The sequence below is a fragment of the Mandrillus leucophaeus genome, unplaced genomic scaffold (assembly GCF_000951045.1).
Source record: "Mandrillus leucophaeus isolate KB7577 unplaced genomic scaffold, Mleu.le_1.0 Scaffold182, whole genome shotgun sequence".
Classification (NCBI taxonomy): Eukaryota; Metazoa; Chordata; class Mammalia; order Primates; family Cercopithecidae; genus Mandrillus; species Mandrillus leucophaeus.
Window position 1 is genome coordinate 1,029,459 of NW_012101832.1, and position 26,272 is coordinate 1,055,730.

General features: G+C 43.1%; 2 protein-coding genes across 10 annotated transcripts in view; one reads left to right on the plus strand and one right to left on the minus strand.

The window, feature by feature from the left end:
• PPT1 (palmitoyl-protein thioesterase 1) overlaps positions 1 to 11,526 on the plus strand; it is a 30,260-nt gene extending 18,734 nt beyond the window's left edge. For 3 of the 4 annotated variants that reach the window (XM_011977651.1, XM_011977649.1, XM_011977653.1), the window contains 4 exons: positions 3,959 to 4,049; positions 5,774 to 5,872; positions 7,503 to 7,574; positions 10,071 to 11,526. In XM_011977651.1, coding sequence (XP_011833041.1) covers positions 3,959 to 4,049; positions 5,774 to 5,872; positions 7,503 to 7,574; positions 10,071 to 10,193 — 385 coding nt within the window. In that variant the 3' untranslated portion in view covers positions 10,194 to 11,526. The remainder of the gene's footprint in view (positions 1 to 3,958; positions 4,050 to 5,773; positions 5,873 to 7,502; positions 7,575 to 10,070) is intronic. The other variant, XM_011977652.1, reaches the window with a different exon arrangement.
• Positions 11,527 to 11,588: 62 nt separating this feature from the next.
• The window catches only part of CAP1 (CAP, adenylate cyclase-associated protein 1 (yeast)), a 34,818-nt gene continuing 20,134 nt past the window's right edge, over positions 11,589 to 26,272 (minus strand). For 3 of the 6 annotated variants that reach the window (XM_011977656.1, XM_011977655.1, XM_011977654.1), the window contains exons 2-13: positions 24,393 to 24,514; positions 23,676 to 23,779; positions 22,026 to 22,103; positions 19,551 to 19,694; positions 19,360 to 19,445; positions 17,609 to 17,714; positions 16,191 to 16,368; positions 14,342 to 14,526; positions 13,939 to 14,062; positions 13,709 to 13,791; positions 13,242 to 13,385; positions 11,589 to 12,774 (exon numbers count right to left, since the gene is read on the minus strand). In XM_011977656.1, coding sequence (XP_011833046.1) covers positions 12,691 to 12,774; positions 13,242 to 13,385; positions 13,709 to 13,791; positions 13,939 to 14,062; positions 14,342 to 14,526; positions 16,191 to 16,368; positions 17,609 to 17,714; positions 19,360 to 19,445; positions 19,551 to 19,694; positions 22,026 to 22,103; positions 23,676 to 23,779; positions 24,393 to 24,504 — 1,428 coding nt within the window. In that variant the 5' untranslated portion in view covers positions 24,505 to 24,514 and the 3' untranslated portion in view covers positions 11,589 to 12,690. Of the gene's footprint in view, positions 12,775 to 13,241; positions 13,386 to 13,708; positions 13,792 to 13,938; positions 14,063 to 14,341; positions 14,527 to 16,190; positions 16,369 to 17,608; positions 17,715 to 19,359; positions 19,446 to 19,550; positions 19,695 to 22,025; positions 22,104 to 23,675; positions 23,780 to 24,392; positions 24,518 to 26,272 lie in introns of all 6 variants that reach the window. The other 3 variants (XM_011977658.1, XM_011977657.1, XM_011977659.1) reach the window with 2 other exon arrangements.

Here is a 26,272-nt window from a genome sequence, read left to right on the forward strand (position 1 = left end):
CGCCAGGATGGTCTTGATCTCCTGACCTCGTGATCCGCCCGTCTCGGCCTCCCAAAGTGCTGGGATTACAGGCTTGAGCCACCGCGCCCGGCCACCCTGCCACTGCTTTTATGTAAGCTTATGTAATATTTATTCTAAATCCTTTGTTGTCATTTCATCAGTGTTCATAGCATCTTCACCAGGAATAGATTCCATCTCAAGAAGCCACTTTTTTGCTCATCCATAAGAAGCAATTCCTTATCTGTTGTATGAGATTGCAGCAATTCAGTCACATCGTCAGGTTCCACTTCTAATTCTAGTTCTCTTGCTATTTCCACATCTGCAGTTACTTCCTTCATTGAAGTCTTGAATCCCTCAGCCACTCATGAGGGTTGGAATCAACTTTTAAACTCCTGTTACTATTGATATTTTGACCTCTTCCTGTGAATCATGAATTTTTGTTTGTTTTTGAGACAAAGTCTCACTCTGTCACCCAAGTTGGAGTGCAGTGGTGCCATTACAGCTCACTGCAACCCAGCCTCAACCTCCCAGGCTCAAGCGATCCTCACACTTCAGCCTCCTGAGCAGCTGGTACTACAGGTGTTAGCCACTACACCCCACTGATTTTTAAATTTTTTTGTAGAGATGGGATCTCTTTATGTTGCCCAGGCTAGTCTCAAACTCCTGGGCTCCATTGATGTTCCCTCCTCACCCTCCCAAAGTGAATGGTACCCAGCCCATTAATGTTCTTAATGGCATCTAGAATGATACATCATTTCCATGAGGTCTTCCATTTACTTTGCCCAGATGTATCAAAGGAATCACTGTCTATGTAGCTACAACCTTGTAAATGTATTTCTTAAATAATAAGACTTGAAAGTTGAAATTACTGCTTGATCCATGGGCTGTAGAATGGATGTGCTATGGCAGGCATGAAGACACATTAATCTCTTTGTACATCTCCATCAGAGCTCTTGGGTGACCAGGTGCTTTTTAATGAGCTGTAATATTTGTTTGTTTTTTAAGTTTGTTTTTAAACTTTTTTAAATTAAAAAACATAGTTTTGGAGACAGGGTTGTGCTCTGTTGCCCAGATTAGAGTGCAGTGGTGTGATCACAGCTCACTGCAGCCTCCACCTTCTGGACTCAAGCCATCATCCCACTTCAGCCTCCTGAATAGCTAGGACTGCAGGCATGCACCACCATGCTCGGCTAATTTTAGAAAGAATTTTCTTTCGTAGAGGTGGGGTCTTGCTATGTTGCCCAAGCTAGTCTTGAACTCCTGGCCTCAAACAGTCCTCCTACCTTGGCCTCCCAAAGTGCTGGCATTACAGGTGTGAGCCACCATGCCCAGCTGCGTGGTAATGTTTCGAAAGGAATCTTTTTTTCTGAGCAATAGGTCTCAACAGTGGGCTTAAAATAGTCAGCAAACCACACTGTAAACAGATCTGCTGTCATGCAGGCTTTGTGTTCCATTTATAGAGCACAGGCATAGTCATTTAGCATAGTTCTTAAGGGCCCTAGGATTTAAAAACCAAGCATTGGCTTCAGCTTAAAGTCATCAGCTCCATTCGGCACTCACAAGAGAGTCAGCCGGTCCTTTGACGTTTTGAAGCCAGGCATTGACTTCTTCTCTATAGCTGTGAAAGTCCTAGATGGCATCTTCTTCCAATATAAGACTGTCTCATCTACACTGAAAATTCGTTGTTCATGGTCGCCACCTTCATTAAGTATCTCAGCTAGATCTCCTGGATAACTTACTGCAGCTTCTACATCAGCACTTGCTGCCCCATCTTGCACTCTCACGTTATGGAGATGGTTTCTTTCCTTGAACCTTATAAACCAACCTCTGCTAGCTTCACACTTTTTTTTTCTGCAGCTTCCTCACCTCTCTCAGCCTTCATTAAATTGAAGAGAGTTAGGTCGTTGCTCTGGATTAGGCTTTGGCTTAAGGGAATGTTGTGGCTGGTTTGATCTTCTATCTAGACCACTCACATTTTCTCCGTATCCGCAATAAGACTGTTTTGCTTCCTTATTATTTGTGTGTTCACTGAAGTAACACTTCTAATTTTCCTCAAGAACTTTTTTTTTTTTTTGCATTCTATAAATGTTCAGAGTTCTAAACCTTTAAAAGGTTTCAAATACATGTATAAACACATTCTAGAATGTCAGTCTGACTGTTGCTTCCTTTCACTTCAGTCTCATCTGCTCCTCTGACGTAGCTGGCTCCGTTGGGCTGTACGCCGCCCTGCCCCGCTGAGTGGGGTTTTCAGGACCACTGCCTCTGGGCAGCTCTTCCACTCTGGCTGGGGAGCTTATGTTGTAGAAATTTGTGTTTCTCTCCCTGCCAACCCGGGATAGAGTTTGTTTGAATTTCCCCATGTGAGGCCTTGTGGTAACAGTGCCCGTTTTGAGGAGGCTGGAAGGGAAGGGAAAGTGGAGAGAGATTGGAAAGAAAGTATAAAGAGTCCCCTTTGCTCCAGTTCCCAACAAGTTCCTCATCTCCATCTGAAACCACCTCAGCCTGGACCTTATTGTCTATATCACTATCAGGCTTTTGGTCAAAGCCATTTGACAAGTCTCTAGAAAGTTCCAAGCTTTCCCACATTTTCCTGTCTTCTTCTGAGGCCTCCAAACTGTGCCAACCTCTGCCTGGTACCCAGTTCCAAAGTCGCTTCCACATTTTTGGGTAACTTTTCAGTAGCACCCCACTCTGCTGGTACTTATTTACTGTATTAGTCTGTTTTCACGCTGTTGATAAAGACATACCTGAGACTGGGCAAATAGAGGTTTATAGTGGACTTACAGTTTCATGTGGCTGGGGAAGCCTCACAATCATGGCGGAAGGTGAAAGGCACATCTCACATGACAGCAGACAAAAGAAGAGAGCTTGGGCAGGGAAACTCCCCTCTTAATTTTATTTTTTATTTGTTATTTTTTTGAGATGGAATCTCGCTCTGTCTCCCAGGCTGGAGTGCAATGGCGTGATCTTGGCTCACTGCAACCTCTGCTTCCCAGGTTCAAGCGATTCTCCCTCCCTCACCCTCCCGAGTAGCTGGGATTACAGGCACATGTCACCATGCCTGGCTAATTTTTTGTATTTTTGGTAGAGACGGGGTTTCCTCATGTTGGCCAGGTTGGTCTCAAACTCCTGACCTCAGGTGATCTGCCCTCCTTGGCCTCTCAGAGTGCTGAGATTATAGGCATGAGCCACGGAACCCAGCCCAGCTCCCCTCTTTGAAACCATCAGATCTCATGAGACTTATTCTCTATCAAGAGAACAGCACAGGAAAGACCCACCCCTATAATTCAGTCACCTCCCATGACATATGGGAATTGTGGGAGTTACAATTCAAGGTGAGATTTGGGTGAGGACACAGCCAAACTATATCAGCATGATAAGTACGACAAACCCCAGTGTCACAGGGGAAGCAAATATTGATGAGTCCTTTGCCTGCATCTTTTATACTTTCTGTACTATGCTGAATAGTCCTTGTCTTGTTGACAGACTGTTTTATAGGTACAAGTCTTGTCTTCTCTATTAAAGGGTAAGGCCTGGGACTTGAGGGCTTTGGCCTTTTGTCCTTGTTTTTTGAGACGGAGTCTCACTCCGTCGCCCAGGCTGAAGTGCAGTGACGCGATCTCGGCTCATTGCAACCTCTGCCGCCGGGGTTCAAGCAATTCTCCGGCCTCAGCCTCCTGAGTAGCTGGGATTATAGGCCCCTGCCACCGCGCCCAGCTAATTTTTGTAGTTTTAGTATAGACGGGGTTTCACCATCTTGGTCAGGCTGGTCTTGAATTCCTGACCTCGTGATCCACTTGCCTTAGCCTCCCAAAGTGCTGGGATTACAGGCATGAGCCACTGCTCCCGGCCGGCCTTTTGTCCTTTTAAAGTCTCTTGGTGGCCTTTGCACTGAGCGTGCCCGAGGCATACTGACTGACCTGCAGCTTGATCACCTCATTCTTTTTTCTTCCTACAGCCTCGTGCAAGCCGAATACTGGCATGACCCCATAAAAGAGGATGTATATCGCAACCACAGCATCTTCTTGGCAGATATAAATCAGGAGCGGGTAAGCACCCAAACCCTGTTCCCGTAGATGTGCGTTCTTTTTCCTGTTTAGGTCCTCATAAACAAATCAGTGGTGACTACCCAAACTGTCCTGGGCAGATCCTAGGAAACAGAAGTTCTGTTTTTTTGGGAGGCAGTGCCTTTGAGATTCAGTTTCTTTTAGCGAGGTTGAAATTCAATTGCCTTTCTTCCCTTAAGTTCTTTCCCTCTCCCAGTGTTGAAACACACAGGATAAGCTCAGTAGGTTGCTGACTGGGCTAGGTGGAAATTCACAGCTGCTGTCTTAATGAGGGAAGCTTTCCTGATGAATCAGTTTGGGGGTGGATTTTTCTCTAGAGATTTACCTAGACGAGAGATACAGTAGGCACTGAGTATGTCCCAGACACAAACATGGTTTGGTAGGTTCTGGTAAACTAGATGGCTCAGTTTATATTAGACTCATCTGGAGAGTCTTTTGGTTTTTTGTTTTTAAACAGAAAGTTTGAAGGGAAAAACAAACCAAACAAAAAACAACACAGAACCACCCAGAATTTGCAGAACCACCCAGAATTTGCAGCTTCTTATTTTGTCTTGGCTTTCTCTGACTAGAAGCCTCTCACCTATGTGATGGACACCTATGGAGTGTGGTGTAAATTCATAGTTGTACCTGTATGCCATGGCCGGTGGCATGTCAGTCAGATAGGAAGGCCAGGCGCGGTGTCTTACGCCTGTAATCCTAGCATTTTGGGAGGCCGAGGTGGGCAGATCACTTGAGGTCAGGAGTTTGAGACCAGCCTGGCCAACACAGTGAAACCCCACCTCTACTAAAAATACAAAATTAGCTGGATGTGGTGGCGGCCACCTGTAATCCCAGCTACTCGGGAGGCTGAGGCAGGAGAATTGCTTGAACCCGGGAGGCAGAGGTTGCAGTTAGCTGAGACGGTGCCACTGCACTCCGGCCTGGGCGACAGAGCGAGACTCCATCTCAAAAAAAAAAAAAAAAAGGCTGTATAAGCAATCCCATGACTGGGTATATACCCAAAGGAAAACAAATTGTCCTACCAAAAAGACACTTGCACTCATGTTTATTGCAGCACTGTTCACCATAGCAAAGACATGAAACCAACCTAGGTGCCCATCAGCGGTGGACTGGATAAAGAAAATGTGGTACATATACACCATGGACTATTGCACAGTCATAAAAGAGAATGAAATCCTGTTCTTTGCAGCAACGTGGATGCAGCTGGAGGCCATTATCCTAAGCAAATGAACACAGAAACAGAAGACCAAATATCACATGCTCTCACTTATTATTGGGAGCTAAACATTGGGTACACGTGGATATAAAGATGGGAGCAATAGACACTGGAGACTCCAAAAGCTGGGAGGGAGGGGCTAGGGCTGAAAAACTTCCTGTTGGGCACTGTGTTCACTATTTGGGTGAAAGGATCAACAGAACTCCAAACCTCAGCATCACACAATATACCCTGTAACAAAACTGCACATGTACCCCCCTGAATCTAAAATAAAATAAAGGTTTTTTTGTTTTGTTTTGTGTTTTAGAGGGGAAAAAAAAAAAAAAAAGCTGTACAGGTATATCCTGGGCAGGAAGCTGGAAAACAGCCCATACCCTTGGGGAAGAAACATGGTGGCACAGGGTCAGGGAGACCAGAGAACTGGAAGGCTTTACTCCCCCTGCTGGTATCTGATGGTAATGACCTTAGGTGTTGCTGGCCTTTCTTTCAGGGTATCAATGAGTCCTACAAGAAAAACCTGATGGCCCTGAAGAAGTTTGTGATGGTGAAATTCCTCAATGATTCCATTGTGGACCCTGTAGATTCAGAGGTGAGACACTACTTAGGCCACATGCCAGGAGAGTAAATGGCATTAAAATAGGGCTGCCAGCCGGGCATAGTGGCTCATGCCTGTAATCCCAGCACTCTGGGAGGCCAAGGCAGGCAGATCACCTGAGATCAGGAGTTCAAGACCAATCTGGCCAACTTGGTGAAACCCCATCGCTACTCAAAATACAAAAAGAAATTAACCAGGCGTGGTGGCAGCCACCTGTAATCCCCGCTGCTTAGGAAGCTGAGGCAGGGGAATCGCTTGAACCCAGGAGGCAGAGCTTGCAGTGAGCCAAGATCGTGCCACTGCAGTCCAGCCTGGTTGACAGAGTAAGACTCTGTCTCAAAAAGAAAATAAAATGAAATTGAAGTGAAATGAAATGAAAAAATACAGCTGCCTGCTGGGGGAAAAAACCTGCAGTCCCTTCCACCAACTTTTGTATAGAACAGTTCTTCACCTGAGGTCCATAAACGGGATACTGAAGATTGTAATCTACCCCCCAACCCCAAAATTCTATGCAAAATTATGTAATTGCATTCTCTGGGGAAGGGTCTATAATTTTAATCCATTTTCCAGAGACCAGAGACCCAAAAAGGGTTCAGAATCAGCAGCCCAAAATATATCAGTTCCTAAGCTTGGCCTCCAAGGTCTGCCTTGATCTGCCTTCACCCTGTTTTCCAGCCTGATCTTCCTTGTCTGCACGCTTCATACACTCTTGATCAAGCCATATTGTACTACTTGTGCTTTTTCTCTCGTATACAAACTTTGTTCATGTTTTTCTGTCTCTAGAATGTACTTCCTTGGCTTCTCCACCTGACAGTTCCTATTCGTCTGTCAAGGCCAGGATGCCATCCCCCTTCCAAGCAGAATGTGATCCCTTTTGTAGATCATCAGCCTGTGTTAGGACACTCCTCACGTTATGTCACACCACCAGGGATTGGCTGATTGTGGCCCACAGGCCCAGTCCATCCTGCTACCTGTTTTGGTGTTCCCCACACGTGAAGAATGGTTTTTACATTTTTTAATATTTGGGGGGAAGAATTTGACATATAAAGATTATGTAAAATTTACTTAGACATAGAAAGTATTTTGACATATAAAGATTATGTAAAATTTAAATTCAGTGTCCTCATTGGAACAGTTTTACTTTTCACATACTGTCTGTGGCTGCTTTTGTTACAGTGGCAGCAGTGAGTAGTTGCAACCATATGGCCCTTAAAGCCTAAAATATTTTGTATCTGGCCTTTACAAAAACATTTGCTGACCTCTGTGCTCAACAGTGAATTGTTTCTGTGCCTTGCAAGACTGGGAGGTTTTTGGAAACAGATGATAGATTCATCCTTGAATGTCTAGAGCTCAGCCCAGGAATTTTTCACATTTATTGCTTAATAAATGTAGGAAGCAGAAATTCTGGGGAAGTGGAAAGCAGCCCCTCAGAAAGATTAACTCATCCCTTGGGCTCCACCCTTAAGAAGAGATGACTCAGACGCACCCTATCCATTTTTCCTTCTTGCTACAGCTTTATGATGTTCACTTTGTTGGCAGTTTTGGCTTCTAACCAGTCTCAAATTAGTTTGGCAGTATGTGCTGTGTGTCACATCTGACCTTATTTCTTTTGCTTCTTCTGCAGTGGTTTGGATTTTACAGAAGTGGCCAAGCCAAGGAAACCATTCCCTTACAGGAGACCTCCCTGTACACACAGGTAACTGGCAGGGAATCTATCTTGGGAGGTTGTGCTGTCTTTTTCAGCTCCCAGTTCTTGAAGCTGCTAGATTCTTTGGTGCTGGAGCCCTGCCCTGTACACCTCAGAGCACTAGGTACTCCTGAAACACCTGACTTATGTCCAATATGGGTGAAGCTTGTTAGGCTCTTGATTATTGCTCTAGCTTATCCGGCACTGCGTTACAGAAATTCACTACATCCTGAAACCTTATGGTTTCCAAGCAAGAACAAGAGAAACCTCATGTCTGATTCCCTTTTTTTGATAAAAAGGTTTTAAAACTAGCTGCCTTTGCTGAGGTGCGTCTGCTACAAATCTAGGAAGCCTCCAGGCATGATGAGGGGCATTTTTTTTTTTTGAGATGGAGTCTCACTCTATCTCCCAGGCTGGAGTGCAGTGGAGCAATCTTTGCTCACTGCAACCTCTGCCTCCCGGATTCAAGCAGTTCTCCTGCCTCAGCCCCCTTAGTAGCTGGGATTACAGGTGTGTGCCACCATGCCCGGCTAATTTTTGTATTTTTAGGAGAGATGGGGTTTCGCCATGTTGGCCAGGCTGGTCTCGAACTCCTGACCTCAGGTGATCCACCCATCTCGGCCTCCCAAAGTGCTGGGATTACAGGTGTGAGCCACTGTGCCTGGCCAAGGAACATTACTTTTAAACATTAACAGATGTGAAATCCTGTTTCTAAATTACACACTGCAAGGGAAGCTCCTGCAGGAGACTGATTGGGACTAGCGTTGTGAATTTTGTTTAGCAGTAGGTCCTGTATCTTAAGCAGAAGTTGCAGTAATTTACCACCTCCAGTTCTGGGGCCTTCTACACTTCAAGGATTTTTTCTTTTTTGAGACAGAGTCTTGCTTTGTCACCTAGGCTGGATGTGGTCTCAGCTGACTGCAACCTCTACTTCCTGGGTTCAAGCGATTCTCCTGCCTCAGCCTCACTAGTAGCTGGGATTACAGGCACACGCCACCATGCCTAATATTTTGTTTTTTTAGTAGAGACAGGGTTTCACCATGTTGGCCAGGCTGGTCTTGAACTCCTGACCTCAGGTGATCCACCTGCCTCAGCCTCCAAGAGTGTTGGGATTACAGGCGTGAGCCACCATGCCCAGCCCTAAGGATTTTATATTGGATTTTACATCTCCAAAATGCATAAGTACTACACCTGAACCAGTCACCTTCTACTAGAATTCCTCCATGTTATTTCAGAGGTCATTTGTCTCCTCTTGGCTTTTCTTTTGCATTGGGTGCCTCAACTTCAGTGGTGAGGTAAAAAGGGAAGCTAGAGTCTGATTTAAAAAAAAAAAAGGCTTGAGAAATTACAGCTAAGAACTTCCCTATTGTGAAACTCAAAATAATGGTGGCCATGGCAGAAGCACCATTCTGGCACTGTCGTAACTGCTTATCTTCCCAACCAGGGGTTGTTCTCCAGCACCTAGGCTATGGGTAATGACATTTTCAACTCCAGAATATGGAAGTGTCCAGGGTTTGTTACCTAAGGCTTGCATATGGTTTTTTTGTTTTGTTTTTTGAGATGAAGTTTTGCTCTTATTGCCCAGGCTGTAGTGCAATGGCGTGATCTCAGCTCACTGCAACCTCCACTTCCCGGGTTCAAGCAAATTCTCCTGTCTCAGCCTCCCAAGTAGCTGGGATTACAGGTGCCCGCCACCATGCCCAGCTAATTTTTGTATTTTTATTAGAGATGAGGTTTTATCATATTGGTCAGGCTGGTCTTGAACTCCTGACCGCAGGTGATCCGCCTGCCTTGGCCACCCAAAGTGCTGGTATTACAGGCGTGAGCCACCACGCCTGGCCTGGGTTGGATGTTTTTAAGTTACCTAGCTAATGTTCTCCTGTCTTTGGCTCAGTCCCACTTACCTATGGCATGCTGAGGCAGTGTTGTCCATGGCTTGCCCACCTATAGGTAGTCCTCTGACTCTGAGAAGCTTTTCAAAAAGCAGAATCTAGAACTCTATATAGTGCAATCTCAATTGCATATACATTTTTAATACTTAGAAAAAACTGGCCGGGTGTGGTGGCTTACGCCTGTAATCCCAGCACTTTGGAGGCCGAGGCGGGTTGATCACCTGAGGTCAGGAGATCGAGACCATCCTAACACGGTGAAACCCCATCTCTACTAAAAATACAAGAAATTACCTGGGCGTGGTGGCACACGCCTGTAATTCCAGCTACTCGTGAGGCGGAGGCAGGAGAATCGCTTGAACCCGGGAAGTGGAGGTTGCAGTAAGCCAAGATTGTGCCACTGCACTCCAGCCTGGGCGACAGAGCAAGACTCCATCTCAAAAAAAAAAAAAAAAAAAAAAAAAAAAAAAAAAAAAAAAAAAGGAGATACTCTTTTTGGCATTTTTGAAAATATACCTCAATTTTATTTTGACAATATATCTCGAGTTAACATATTTACCATTTTACTCCAAAACTTCATTAAGCTTTTTGATTAATTATGGCTTTCCCTCTGCAGGACCGCCTGGGACTAAAAGAAATGGACAATGCAGGACAGCTAGTGTTTCTGGCTACAGAAGGGGACCATCTTCAGTTGTCTGAAGAATGGTTTTATGCCCACATTATACCATTCCTTGGATGAAACCCATACAGTTCACAATAGAGCTCAGGGAGCCCCTAACTCTTCCAAACCACATGGGAGACAGTTTCCTTCATGCCAAGCCTGAGCTCAGATCCAGCTTGCAACTAATCCTTCTATCCTTATCTAACATGCCCTACTTGGAAAGATCTAAGATCTGAAGCTTATCCTTTTCCATCTTCTGTTACCATATGGTGTTGAATGCAAGTTTAATTACCATGGCGATTGTTTTATAAACTTTTGATGTGGACAAGCTCAGTTTTAGAAAGGGAGTCTGTTCCAGATCAGTGCCAGAACTGTGCCCAGGCCCAAAGGAGACAACTAATTAAAGCAATGAGATAGATTCTGAGGGCAAACGTTTTTCCAAGATCTTGCCGGATTTCAAGCAGAGGTACCCAGGCCTGAGGTACTCACATAAATGCTTTGTTTTGCTGGTGATTTAACCAGTGCTTGGAAAAATCTTGCTTGGCTATTTCTGCATTTCTTAAGGCTGCCTTCCTCTCTGAATACGTTACCCTCTGTGCTATCATCTTATTATTAGGCAAATCCCACTGGCCTAGTCTTGCTTCTGTGGCACCCACTTTGTCTCCTCAGGTAGTGATGAATTAGTTGCTCTGTCACAAAAGGAGGGAAGTAGCATCCAATTAAGTTGCTTAAGAGAGGAAATGTACATCTTGTATAACTTAGGGAGTAAAGAAAATGTAGGCACGAAAGTGAAAAGTGAGGCAGCTAGTTCTTCCTATTCCATTCTTGACCAACCTGCCCTTTCTTAATATGACTAGTGGTCTTGATGCTAGAGTCAACTTACTCTGTTGCTGGCTTTAGCAGAGAATAGGAGGAACCATATGAAAAGATCAGCCTTTCTGACTTCAATCCCCAAAACATATTTACCAGCATACTCCAAACTGTTTCTGATGAGTTCTGTGAGAAAAGGATTGTTTGCTCAAAAAGCTTGGAAAATACTACACACTCCCTTTCTCCTTCTGGAGATCACCCACATTAGAGGGTCTGAGGACTCTGAGAATTCGTGTTACAGTAAACAAAACTAACAATCTCCCATTTCCTACACTACTTGAGCATGGAAATCATAGTCCCCACTCTGTGAAAACTTAACGCTTTTTGGAAGACATTTCTGTAGAATGTCAGTTTGGAGAAATGATGAGCTACACCTTGATGAAAGAACCGTGTTGGTGCTGCTAAGTTTACCCATTATGGTTTTTCCTTTCTCTCTCTCAAGCCTTATTCTTCAACTAAAAGATGAGGATTAAGAGCAAGAAGTGGGGGGGATGTGAAAATAATTTTATGAGGTTGTCTAAAATAAAGAGTAGTTTCTTATGCTTGGTGTTTTCAGTATTTTTTACATTCCTGTACAGCAAGTATCACAGGTAAACAACTAAGCAAGTTTGGTATTAACTTTATTCTATTTTCTGTATAACTTTAAGTACATAAAGGTTTATTTCCACAGGCCTCAGGAAATGGGTAGAAATCACAGGACAATCTCTCTTCCCACCAAAAAAAAGTTGCATATTTTGGTAAGTGTTTGTCCTAGAGGGGAAAAACTGAAATTTACATTAGCAGTGCTGTGCAAGATTCTTACATAAATCAAGACCTAAAACCAGCCTGCAGTGGAGGTTTTAGTCCTCTGTTCAGGTGCTTGGACAGAAGCCATAAGCTGATGAGCATGACAGGGAAAAGCAGGCAGTGAAGACAGGTGACAGGCACCTAGCAGGGAAGGAGGATTCAGGAATGCCAGACTCCTTGAAATGGTGTGTTGTTTTTCCTTTTTTTTTTTTCCTTTTAAAGTCATCACTATAGGAAGGTGCTAGTCAGGGATCCCAGAGAAAGAAAGGGTTCAAGACTCCATTAACTGCCCTGGATAGCAGCTAGTACCGGAGACTCTCCTATCTCATGGTTGAGGCAGACCCAGGATAGAACAGAGAATAAAAGGAATGCTTATGGGAAACCATTCTGCATGGAATGCTAGATGGCCAAGCCTCAGCCTTCGGTCCAGTGCAACCCTTGCCTCACTTGTCAACAGTGAAAATTAGTTTGGTTAGAAGAACCATCTGGAAACACACCAGCTTCTGCTACCTTCATGCTCACTGTTAGAAAAAGATTAACCAGTGTGAACATTCTGATCTGTTAATTCCTGGGACTGTTTTCTTTCCAATGGACTGTTTGTTTGTTGGTAGAATAACCCCCAAAAGCTCAAAGCTAAAATGCATCATCAGTCCTAGTCGGCAGTTCCTTAAGAATGGACTGGCGGCGTGGTTGAGCTGATATGGAAAAGCTGCACCTTCCTGCAGAAGATCAACTGACCTGCTATCCCACCCCAAATTTCAGCCTGAGGTATATTTCAGTGAAGGCAGGTAGCTGTGCTTCTCAGAGCAGAGAAGCAGTTTTAAGAGCAGAAAGGTAGAGGAAATCTAGAAAAGAACCGTCTTGATACAGATTTATCCCATGGTGTGAAGGGAGGGCAAAGAACCCAGTGGCACTTCGCTTATCCAGCAATTTCTGTCACTGTGGTGACCAACTTCTGCCCATTCCAGAGGGTCTTGAACTGCTCAGGAACTGGGAATTCATTCTGCAAATAAAGAAGAGACAGCAGGTTTAAATCTGAGCTAAAGAAGAGCTGGGGCTAAATCTCACACATTTCTCCCAATGCTTGCTTCCACTTAACCCCAGGAGCACGGGAGGATGTAGCAAGGGACAAATCATAGAGCCATGCTGGGTTCTAGTGTTCAGCGATCTTGGACAGACAATAGTCTATGGGGTGTAAATAACAGTACATATGGCTTTATAGCACCAGCTTGACAAGGTGCCATGGCTCATCCCCATTCTTTTTTGCTACCTTGAGCTCCATTTAGGCAGAAAGCACCTTCCTTTGGAGCTCCACTACACTGGACTACCTCATTTCTGTGTGTTTTTGGTGTGCATTATTGGGTTTTTAGCTGCTCAGTGCAGAATGTTCATGAAACAGCTTTCTCCAATGCAAGAAATCTTCAGTCCCTTCTGTTTTTAACATCATACTAAAGAGATCAAGAAACTTACAAAGTCACCGCCTTCTGTAGGAATGAGGACATTCATCTCGGAAGATTTGGCACTGACTATTTCACAATCCAGGGAATTCTTGCTCAGGTAAGCATGGCAGCCATCTGTTTTGTTGATGGATATGGTTGGCACTTTACCCATTACCTGCAGAGTTAACCAAGAGAACTGAGTCCCAGCAGTTGGGGAGGACAAGAGTAAGTTGCAGGAAAAGCTTTCCTGTTTCACGTGACTCAGCAACTACATGAAAAGCTCACAGGTGCGCAAGACACTGGATACTTGGGTGGGTTGGGATGGGTCCTGAAAAGAACTCGCCTGAAGAGCCAACCCCTCTTCTGCCACGTCCAAAGCATCTCAGCTTACAGACTTTGTAGAATCAGATTCCCACGAAAGCAACATCTGTGGGTCTACCATGCCTCTTTCAATTAATTCCTCAGGGACAAAAAGAAGGAGCCAAAATATCGAGTTACCTGAACTTTGACATCCCTACTGTTGATTATCTCCACAATGCCCACCACGTCATCGAATACCAGACCAAGTTTCTTACAGTTATCTAGGAGAAGAAAGGGAGTTTGTCAACAGTATAACTTTAAAGGAAAGTAATATACATTTAGGAATCTTTAAGATAGGGTAGGTAAAATGATATTAGCCTTCTCGGGCTCTGGGACGGGGCTTGCATGGGACAGCGACGAAGACTCACCTACTGTAATGGAGTTAATTTTGCCCTTGATTTGCAATGTCGTGTTGACACACTTGTATATGTAAGCCACCTGTTTCAGCTCTGTGTCATCAATCACCAGGTTGGAAACATTTTCCTGATTTTCCTATTAGAGAGAGAGCCCAGTTTTCTCATCATAAAGCACACACCAAACAAAAAAAACCCAGGCTATCCCAAACTTTTTGTTATTGCAATTGAAGCCAGAACTCTGCCCTCATCTAGCTAAGCTCCATTTAACCCCGTCCCTACTCCTTTTCCCCGGGAGGCGGAGGTTGCAGTGAGCCAAAATCGCGCCACTGCACTCCAGCCTGGGCGACAAAGTGAGACTCCATCTCAAAAAAATATAATAAAAATACCTGCCCCTGTCTAGGTATTTTTAACTTACCACTCTCCATTTCTTGCCCTCCAGTTCAAGTACAGCTGGCTCCTTCTTTGTGGCTGGTTTGGGGGACGGGCTGGTTTGGGGTTTAGGTGCAGAGAATGGCTTGGGGCCACTGCGTACTGGACCACTCTGAGCCTTCAGGGCAGGGTTCTTGTGAGTCTTCATGTCATCAGATACATGCTTCAGGGCTGTAAGAACAACAGCTACCTTGTTCCTGTCCTTCATACCAGACCTCTGAGCTGCTATCATCACGTTAAACATCCTTAACAGAAAATTCAAAGCCAAAAACCAGAGCCTTTGAGGTGTTCTCTTGCAAGCAGTTTTGAAGAAGTACTTTTATCATTTCTCTTCTCCCCAAGGTTAAATTATATGGTTCCATTAACAATAACAACATGGAATGTGTATATACTGTGGTTGGCAATAGGGAGTAAATGCACAGAAAAAGACCTAGAAAGACATACTCAAATATATATGCACAAATATGTAGTTTTTAAAGCAATAAAGGAAGAAAAATAAGTGGCAGTAAAGAAAATTTGGTAAAAGGAAAAAACAAAACAAAACAAAAAACCCTCACTCCCCACAGCTAACTAACCCTACTTCCCCTACCTCTTCAGTCAGTGTTGGCATTTGCGACTCTACAATAGTTTTCTCTCTCTCTCTATATATATATATGGTTTTGTTGGTTATGATCATACACATTGTTAATACATTTAGTTCAACTATTGACACTTAAAAACTTTCTCATGTTAACCTGTAGTTTAGTATCTTTCTAGGCCAGGCGCTGTGGCTCATGCCTGTAATCCCAGCTCGCTGGGAGGCCAAGGCGGGTGGATCACCTGAAGTTAGGAGTTGGAGACCAGGCTGGCTAACATGGTGTATTTTTAGTCTCTACTAAAAGTACAAAAAAATTAGTTGGATATGGTGGCAGGTGCCTGTAGTCCCAGCTACTTAGGAGGCTGAGGCAGAAGAACTGCTTGAACCTGAGAGGCAGAGGTTGCAGTGAGCCGAGATCACATCACTGCACTCCAGCCTGGGCAAAAAAGTGAGACTCCGTCTCAAAAAAATAAAATAAAATAAAAATAAAAGTAAAAATATATTTCTTTTATGTTTTAAGGGAAAAATAATTCATGATCTCCCACAGCAGGCTGACACACGCCTTGCTTTGAACATGGCCTGATCTATGTTAACTGTATAACAAATACTGAATGGCCTTTATCTCCACTATTCCTCGTGGTTGTAACTTACATACTAGATATTTTTTCTTAAACATTACGTGGTTCACTGTAGAAAAACATGTAATGATGGCATACATTTCATCAACAGGACATGTGGTAGTTAACCATTTCTCTTACTGTTGGATTTAGGTTGTTACACCATTTTTAGCTACTATGATTCCTAGAAGTGGCTGGACAACTCAGACTTCCACCAGCTGTGTTAAGGGTATCTACTTTCTCTATACCAACATTAGGTCACTCTCATGCAAATTTTCCATGTAACCAGTATGCATCTTCTAAGGAAGTTAACTCCTAACACAGTGCCTTCCCAGAGGCCATGTGGTGCTACGGAAAAAGCTCTGGGGAAAACCGCCAGCTCTGTGCCTTGGCACAAGAGGGTACTCTATATATGCTACCTAATATTAAGTCACTTTCCCATGGGGCAGAGGGCTTCTTCCAACTGTGATCATCATTTTCAATTTCCATTTAAGCCAGCTTTGCTGTCCCTTAAAGGAACAGGACACACTAAATGACTCCCACACAAGTCGGGGTTGTGGTTTACAGACTAGTTGTTGGGTTCTGGTTGGTGGGGTCTGGCCCACACAACTTGTACCGACTGTGTCAAAGTGTTCACTCACCATGTGTGATGCTCTCCCCCTGATTAATTTGCGCAAACAGTGCTGAGCGGGAAGCAGACTCATCTGAGCCTGAACTGGTAGAGACTGGGGGAGGAGGGGGGCCTGGCGGAGGGGGAGGAGGACCTGATCCAGCAGAGGGTCCAGATGGCAGTCCACTCAGTTCTTTTGCCACAGGCCCCTGAAACAATAAGAGAAGGTAACATCGTCATCCTCTCTCTTCCCCACTGTACCATTCCCAGTAGCACCCTACATGTGGCCAGTGCACATGGGGTCCCCACTACAGCCTTTCAGGCAATGATTAATGCGTCCTACCCATACCCAACTTGGCTTTATGCCTTCTCACCCTTTCCCGAAGATCCAGCTCTCAGTTCTATTTCTTGACCATCACATTTTGCCTTTGACCTCACCTGATTCCAGCTTTAAAAAACTCTTTCCACAAATCTGTTTGACATCTTCCTTAGTGTGTTACCAGTACCTCAGATTCAACAAGTTCAAAACTGATTTCATCATTTCCTGCCTGCTCCCCTCCCTGTATAATCATCCCCTTGTCCCTGTTTCAGTGAAAGATGTTACCATCCAAGGCTGACTATTCAATCTTCTTTGAGGATTCCAACTTCTTCAACCTTATCAAATCTCTTTCTATTATCTTGGTGCTATCTCCTGCAAATGTTTTTCTACTATCTCCCAAACACCATGACTACTTTCATAATCCGAGCATGAGTCCTTATCCCTAACCTATACACTGAGACTCTTTTAAAGACAAATTGGATCATTATCACTCCCTTGCTCAAATACCTCATCCCAAAGTCTCAGCCTACCTTCCTTTCCAGCCTTTTCTCCTAAAAATCTGACCATTTCCCCTTATTGAAGCCAGAGATGACCAATCTCTACATTTACTCTGCATTTATTTTGTTTAAGCTGTGCCTTTTGTAGTATCCCACTTCTCACTGCCCTATACTTCTTTCAAGTCTCACAGAAGAGTATATACCTTCAAAGCATAATCTCTTCTAGTGAGAAGCACTCTTCTTTTCCTCATACTCTAGAGTCTGTATCTTTATTATAGCATTTGGCTTAGTGATTTGTACTATTGTACTGGGGTTTTGCGTTCCTATTTTTAAGCGCCTTAAAGGCTGGGACAGTGTAACTCATTTGTGTGTGTCTCCCACTCCAGCACCAATCACTGTCCCTGACATGTTTATTGAAATTGAATACCACCAAGTATTCCTTCTCCTATGATCCTTGCTTCCTTTACTCTTTTTTCCCTTTCTTTCTCCCCCTTTTCTTCCTCCCTTCCACTGAAAAAACTAGCATTCCCTCACAGACGTTGGTAGTGCTGAAGTCTAAGAAACCTGTGGACCCCACGCTGGAGAGAGAAAGTGGGAGGGAGGGAGGGAGGGAGGGAGGAAGGATTCACTAACCGTTTTGCTCCAGGCCAGTCCGGTGGTATGGAACTCCTTAATGTAAGCCTGCAGCTCTGTCCATATACTTAAATAAGCTTTGACCCAGTCTACATGCTTCTTATCCCTGGGAGGATTAAAGAAGAACTTGTCACAGGTGGTCCAGGTACATAACAATGGTGATTCCAGAACCCTTCTTTCCTATGGGCTCACATTCTCCTACCTGTGGTGTTTCTTAGGCTCTCTGCTCAATGGCAGCTTTTCTGTCATCACCAAACTTCTATGTATACACAACCTAGTCTATTACCCTAATCAGACCAAACTCCCCTAAGATAGAGACTCTGGATTCTATCTCTATCTCTCATAGCAATGTTTCTCAAACTGTTTTAAGTACCAAAACTTTTTTTCTTTTGACCATTTGCTTATTGAAACTTTTTCCAAAGTAGAACCTAAACACAATCTAATATGTAAAACTGATAAAAGAAGACAAGCAGACATTCTGTACATAAAACCATGGTAGAGAGGAGAGCTCTTAAGTATCACTGTGGAACTCTAAGAAACTTAACTGCCTTACGAGACAATGCCTCATGTCAAAATATGCCCACCCCCACCAAAAGCAAACTTAAACTTTCCTTTAGGAGGAAACAATCAGCATTAAATTATAGAAATAGCATTGTACCTATGGTCCAAGTCCCCTCTCTTCTTGTATATTAGCTGGGAAGGTTATTTAGCCTGAGACTTAGTTTCCTCAACTGTAAAGTGATGGGATAATGGTGGGATATATCAAACACTGTCATGCTTAATTCCATGTTGCTAGAAGGATAAAGAAGTGCCTGTTGTTCTGGGACACATTTCACTCACAGGAAGGTGCAGTATTCCTTAAAAAGAGTAGTTAATAAATGTTTGTTGATTGATGAAGGATGGAAGAAAGGAAGGGTTTGCATAGACATGCAACTTAATAAATTTTGCCTGCAATCATTCCAGTTCAAAACCAGCAATGGAGAAGTCAGAACTGGTAGACGTATGTGGTTAGACATACAAGGACTGCCTTACATAATACCTGCATTTGGCTAGGCAGCCTTACTCTCACTTTAACTGACTGCATGAAGAATTTCTATTAAGTCCTATTGAACCCTTTGCCATTGGGCCAGATAACTAATTCTCAACAAAGAAACAAAATCTTATATAAAGGGCATTAGTCCATGTTACTGTCAGCAAAACTTCCTAAACCGAGAAGGCTAAAAGGGCCTCTACCAACAAAGGAGAGAAAGCAGAAGTGGAAGCAGAAACATTTCCTGTTTGCAAATGCAGCTGTGAGACAATATCTATAAAGCTCTCCAGAAAGCAGCCCTGAGATAAAACCAGCACAGTGGCTAAGGGCAGCCTTCAGTAACTCCAAAGTGCTACTCCAGCAAGTAACCAAATGGGTTTATCCTTTACCCCTTGAAAAAAGGCTGAACTTGGCTGGGCACAGTGGCTCATATCTGTAACCCCAGCATTTTGGGAGGCCAAGGCAGGAGAATCATTAGAGACCTGCCTGGGAAACAGTGAGATCTCATCTCTACGAAAAAATTTAAAAATTAGCCAGGCATGGTGCAGCATGCCTGAAGTCCCAGCTACTTGGGGGACTGAGGTGGGAGGACTGTTTGAGCTGGGAGGTTGAGGCTGCAGTGAGCTGTGATTGTGCCACTGTACTTAAGCCTGGGTGACAACACGAGACACTGTCTCAGAAAAGAAAAAAAGAAAGAAAGAAAAGAAAAGGCTGAACTTACACATCTTTGTACTCTTTGAGGACTCGGTTTGTATAAAACATGGCAGCATCATTCATTTCTTTCACATAAGGGCCAGGCTTGGGAGCCTAGAGAGAAACAAGCTGTCAGTGACTCAGGACCTCTCCAACTATATTGCCTTGCCTCTTAGAATCTATACCCACACCCCCAGCCCTGGAATCTGCACTGCTCACCATAGCCACCCAGCCCAGGGCCTGGATACTTTCGCTGACAGCTGACAGGTGATTAAACAACTTGCTGCCTCGGTTCTTCTCCCGAAAGGTTATCACTTCCTTGATCTGCTCTGAGATGGGTGCCAACAAATCGGAAAGCTTATTCTAGGAAAAGATACAAGAAAAGATTCAGGTTAACATCTTTCCACAAAGGTGTCTATGCCTTCTGATCCTGAAGGTAAGAATTCTCTATGGACTCTAGTGAGTACCCAAGTAAACTGCATTAGTCCTGTCCTGATTCCTAAGGCTAAAATACTGCTCATCATCTCACTCTCCTCATAGAGTTCCAACTCCTCAGGCTGTACCTGATGGTTCTTCATGATCAGGATCCATACTTCAGCTATATCACAATACCTCCATTTCAGCCACTTGTCTCTTTTCTGTTCCACTTAGAGGACATACACTCAGGACATCATTCCTGTGCCTTACTCATGATGTTCTCTTCTTTTTCCATGAATCCACATTTTCCTCATGCTTCATGAGGGCCCTCCAACCCAGCCACACCAGCCTCCTACAGCATTTGTTGTCAGAATAACCGATTTTGGCATTTTATCACTCACCAATACAAACTATTAATGGACCCATGTGAATATGTTTTACTTTCTCATTAATTCTTCAAAGATGAGCTCTTTTATCATCATTAAAGCCCTCAATGCATTGCTAGTCATGTAGTAGCTGCTGAGTAAAGAACTGATGAATCAAATGCAATTAGGGGGCTTAGTCTGGGCATGGTGGCTCACGCCTGTCATCTCAGCACTTTGGGAGGCTAAGGCAGGAGAGATGCTTGAGACGAGGAGTTCGAGACCAAACTGGACAACACAGCATGACTTTGTCTCTACAAATAATAGAAAGAATTGGGGCCAGGCATGGTGACTCAAGCCTGTAATCCCAGCACTTTGGGAGGCCAAGGTAGACAGATCGCTTGAGTCCAGGAGTTCAAGATCAGCCTGGGCAACATGGCGAAACCCCATCTCTATAAAAATACAAAAATCAGCTGGGCATGGTGGCACATGCCTGTAGTCCCAGCTATTCAGGAGGCTAAGGTGGGAGAATCATTTGAGCCTGGGAGGTGGAGGTTTCAGTGAGCTGAGATCCTGCCACTGCACTCCAGCCTGGGCAACAGAGTAAGACTTCATCTCAAAAATAAATAAATAAATAAATAAATAAATAAGCAAGCCAGGCATGGTGGCACACACTGTAGTCAAGGCTACTCAGGAGGCTGAGGTGGGAGGATCATTTACGCCTGGGAGGTCAAGGCTTCAGTGAGCTGTGATTGCACTACTGCACTCCAGTCTGGGTGACAAAACAACACCCTGTCTCAAAAAACAGATTTTAAAAAAATAAAATAAAATAAAAAACAATTAGGGGCTTAGCATTCAAGTAGGCACCTTGGCAAAATGGATGAATTTTGTTTGTTTGCACCCTTCCTCCAAAGCTCCATTTCCTGAACATCTCAATTCTCAGATCTTAACCATTCAGGACAGATTAAGAATTAGAATCTAATTCTACATATTAGAATTAGATGGTATCTATATATACATACACACACATTGTTTTTTGAGAGAAGGTCCTGCTCTGTCGCCCAGGCTGGAGTGCAATGGTGTGTTCAGGGCTCACTGCAACCTCAAACTTTCAGTCCCAAATGTTCCTCCCATTTCAGCCTCTCAAGTAGGTGGGACTATAGGCATGTACCACCTTGCCTGGCTACTTTTTTTTTTTTTTTTTTTTAATTTTTAGTAGAGACAAGGTCTTGCTAAAGTGCTGGGATTACAGAAGTAAGCCAGTATGCTTAACCAGAATCTAATATACATGACATTATTTTTATATTATCTAGGCATGCTGAGAGTCAAGGGTTTTAATACAGCATTTAGGACAACTTGCTTTATTATTCCTCTGTAGGAAAGCCAAATGCAAAAGAAGGAAACCTATTTTCTTTGACTCCAAGAGAAATCTAAATTTTCTCTAATTCAGCTTTTCACATCTTGCACCATAAAATTCTGAGGTGGGAGTAAAATTAAAGGGAGATTCTCCCAACCAGTGAAGGATGAAGAGAGAAGCAATACTACAGGAGTTTTAAGATCTCCACAGGAGCACTACTAAAGCCCATCCACAGTGAAGCAAAAGAATCATCTTTAAAGGGCTTTGGAGACACTATGATGAATGTGGACTCAGCAAAGAGGGAGGCAAGCAAAGTCCCAGGAATAACCACGGGCCTATGCAAAATGACAGAGAAAAAGTCAGTAGAGACCATTAAGTACTCAATAGTACCTTCCCATTAAGGCACTTGAAGTATGGCTCTACCTCTGGGACTTGGTATGAATATATATTATCAAAAGCCTAGTAGGTCTATTTTAAAATGTTATAATAGCTTGACAGAAATCTCTCAACTCGTCCTGAGCATCAAACCAAAATGAAACCAGCTAGTAGTGAACTTACATCTGCTGGCTGTTGACACTGAGAAGCTGTAACCAACAGAGCTCGCTCCAACTTCAAACCTGTGTGGACCATCTCCGCCTGCCAGAAAGAAGAATCAGCTATTGATGACACATTATAACTGGAGAAGTCTTGATAAGAATAACCTGAAACCTCTACTTCCATGTACTCTGATAGCAACCCAGGCACTTCATGTTATCCTCCTCATGTATTCCGGATTCCAGGGACTGATAGCAGAATTACATATACTACTGTTCCTACTGGAACTCATCAGGGACACACATCCAGAGTTGGAAGTGAAGTTAAATGGATAATCACCTAGCCTTAAATGAAGTCATGTTAGCACCTTACACATGCATTGTGATACTGTGCACTGAAAAATCCTTCCTATTTCACATCAGCAAAATAAAACAAACGGCAACCAAAAAAACACCTTTCTTTTCTCAAAAATTGGAGACAGGAGTAAAGGCAAAGGCCTAAATTTATGCCAAAAATTCTCAAGGTATTTACTCCTTTAGGTTAAAGCTATCTCTCAAATGCTAGATACCATGACCCATTAATAAATAAATAAATAAATTTAGTGAGCTTAATACAGCAAAAGTATGAGTGCAGCACACCAACTTCAAGTTATTTCCAAATAAAAAGTTAAAAAAAAAAAGTATAGCAGAAGTAGTACAAATATCATTTTGTGAAACTTTTATCTCAGTTACGAATATGTTCTTTATTTCTGAGGGTCATTCGTAGTCAAAAGAATTTAAGAAACATGAGACTATAAGCACTATTAAAATACAAAAATTCAAAGAAAGCAATCTATTTTTTTCTGGATTTGCATTTTTAAAACACAAATGATAAATGTTTTAAAGTTTTTTCAAATGTTACAGAACTGTATAAAGTAAAAATGCAAGCCTCCACACCCTTATTAAAGTCCCAGTCCCACTCTCTAGAGCCAAAACCATTGGCAACAGATGGTATTTGAGAGGCTCAAAATAGATTTTCCAAAACCCAAGCAACCAGTCTTGGAGAAAGGTTTAGGTGAAGAAGATCCCGAGCATCGTTACTGTTTATAAAGGATCATTCGGTGAGCTAGCAGGAAGGTTTTTTGGGTCCCAAAAATAGAGGTAGAATGTATATGTGAGTGTGGGGTGGGAGTAGGCAGTGGTGGTGATGACGTAGGAGGCATAAAGGAAGGTGGGAGGAAAGGCACCTGTCACTGCCTACTTCATATTCTTGCTGTGGGTTAAGTGTGAAAATAACCCACATTAGCATAACTAATAACTATCAAGCATAGTTTTATAAATGCTAAGTCATGATAATGACTCCTTTAAATAAGCCACTGTAAGTTTGATTATATAATATGTTGGGATCAAACGAGTGCATGTTCTTCGCTACAAAGATGAACAGAACCATATTTTATGTACCAAGCAAGCTTTCTGTACAAATATGTGATAAAAGCAAGGGGCCTAGAAAAATAGGAGGAATCGTTTCTGTGGCTGGACTGAACTCCTCAGTACAGGTAAAAGAAAAATAACATGTGTAATGCCTCAAACCAAGAGGCACTTCTCAAGGAGCTCTTAAACCAAGGATGAGGACCTTGGCTGACTGAAGAAAGCTGTCAGTCCTTAAAAGAAGGGGAAAAAGGCAAAACATCCTTACATGTTTCTGCACGTCTCCCCCAATCTCTTTACTGATCTTCAAGTACTCTGCCATAGGACCAGCAAGCAGTGAGTCAAATGCCTGCACATATGGAGCTGCTCCTGCTAAAGACAAACACACCACGAAGAATCAGCCATGCATCAGAAGGAGGCTTCTTTAAAATGTGCTTCTATATGGAAGTGAGGAGGCAAGGTAATACAGTCAACAGGATACTGGAACAGGAGTAAGGAAACCTGGGTTCTAGGTTCAGTATCACCACTAACTGGTGTGTGACCTTGACTAAATCCCTTTTCCTCTCTGAGCTTAATTTTCTTTATCTATAAAATGAAAATAAACAAAATGATCCTCCAAGGTTTCTTTTAGTGCTAACATTCTATGTTTCAATTGCTGCATGTGCAAAATGTCCAATTTGCCAATTGTTTGGAGACAGGAATTTTATTATCACTTGTCATTTGACTTATATTGGAGTCATTCTGCTAAAGAAAGAACAGGAAATATCACACAAGCAGGAAGTTCTTGTGTTAAAATAACTTAACCACAGGCCTCCCTGTACAAGTCATTTCCTTTCCTCTCTTATCTGTTTACAGCAATACAAATTACAAAAGATAAACTATCTAGATTAAGTTTTGGGAAGTTAGCTCCAAAGGAGAGAATAACAGAAAATTTTCAGGCCAAGACACTCAAAGAAAGCATTCTGCTGGGCTGTGGACTGCTTACCTTTTGAAGGACTGTCTCCATACCCACGGTGCATGTCAGAGGTATGGGACACTGCCTCCAGGCGGCCCACTGCCCTCTCCAATCTTTCTACCAGATTTTGCATGTCAGCCATAATGGACCACCTGCTGAAACAGATCAAATGTCATTTGTTATTTAAATATTAAATAGCACCTACAGAGAGAAAAACAGAAAATTACTGGTCACCCCCAGGTGGATGAAGAGGATGCCAATTCTCAGGAACAGAATAGTTTAATAAAATTAAGATGTCATCTGCAAAATGGAACAATACAAAAAATCAGATAAAAAAGTAGTCTAGTATATTTACAAAATCAAAAGACCTCAGTAAGCAAGAGAACTGCTCAGGAAAAGGTGTTCACTGAAGTAAATGCTTACTCATTCAAATACTTACTCAATATTTACTATGATACTGTGTGTGGAAAGTTAGAATTTGCAAAGGATAGTCATATATATTATCTCAGTTTGAGCCTCCTGACAACTATTCAGGAACAGAAGGATGATTACTACATGCTTAGTGATAGAAAACTTAGTTTCAGTGAAGTTAAATGACTTGCCTAGTCACACAGCCAGTGAATAGAGAAGCCAGTACTCAATTCATCTTCTGGCTCTAAGTTCAGTGTGTTTTTTCCCACAACATCCTCTGCCTGAATGTGAAATATCCCAAACCAAGATGAACAGGATATTTACTCTTCCCTCAATAATTTTTTTTTTCAGACAAAGTCTCGTTCTGTCACCCAGGCTGGAGTGCAGTGGCAGGATCTCAGCTCACTGCAAGCTCTGCCCCCCCGGGTTCAAGGGATTCTCCTGCCTCAGTCTCCCAAGTAGCTGGGGTTATAGGTGCACACCACCATGCCCGGCTAATTTTTTGCAGTTTTAGTAGTGACAGGGTTTCACTATGTTGGCTAGGCTGGTCTCGAACTCTTGACCTCAAGTAATCCACCTGCCCTGGCCTCCCAAAGTGCTCGAATTGCAGGCGTGAGCCACTGTGCCCAGTCTGCCCTCAATAATTTATAGTCTAATGGGGAGACTTAACATATGCACTAACAGCTAGGAAACAAATAGAAAAAAAATGTTAAGGTGACATAAGAAAGTTGCTGATAGAGAGGCATGAGATTTCAAAGACGGGAGGAATATATCAGCTGGAAGGATCAGATAAGGATATGATGGAGAAGCTGCCATTTGAGCCAGCCTTCAAATGAAGATGAGAAAGATCTGGACATGCAGTAGGGAAGGACACTAGACACATCCAAAAGAACTTGTTATAGATCTTTCACAAGTACTATCTTATCTGAACTAGCCTAATTCAATGTCTAATATCCCAAAGAAAGTAAGCTCCAAGAGAGAAAGGACCTTATATAGCTTGTTCCTTATTGTATACTCTACCATCTAGACTACTACCTGGCAGGTAGTAGATGTTCAATAAATATTTATGAAGTTATGAACCTCACAAATAGCATTCCAAAACTCCAGAGGGACAAGGGTGCTAAAAGTTGCCCATAAGTCACACATAAGAGTAAAATATGATCAATGCACTGCTACATAAAGTATTTGAGACCCTAAGTGATCTCATAAAAACCAGTCAGTGAAATTTCAATCCAAGCTTTGACTTGGAAAAGATTCCATTTCATGAAAGCATCGATTCAGGTAACTGAATTCAGTTCAAGTAACTGAAGCTGAATGAACTCAACTCCCTTGAAGCTGCCTAAAATGACCAGAGCAATTATGATTCCCCCAAAGATGACAGCATGCCAGAATTATCTCAATTTAACACAATGGGCCGGGCGCAGTGGCTCAAGCCTGTAATCCCAGCACTTTGGGAGGCCGAGGCGGGTGGATCACGAGGTCAGGAGATCGAGACCATC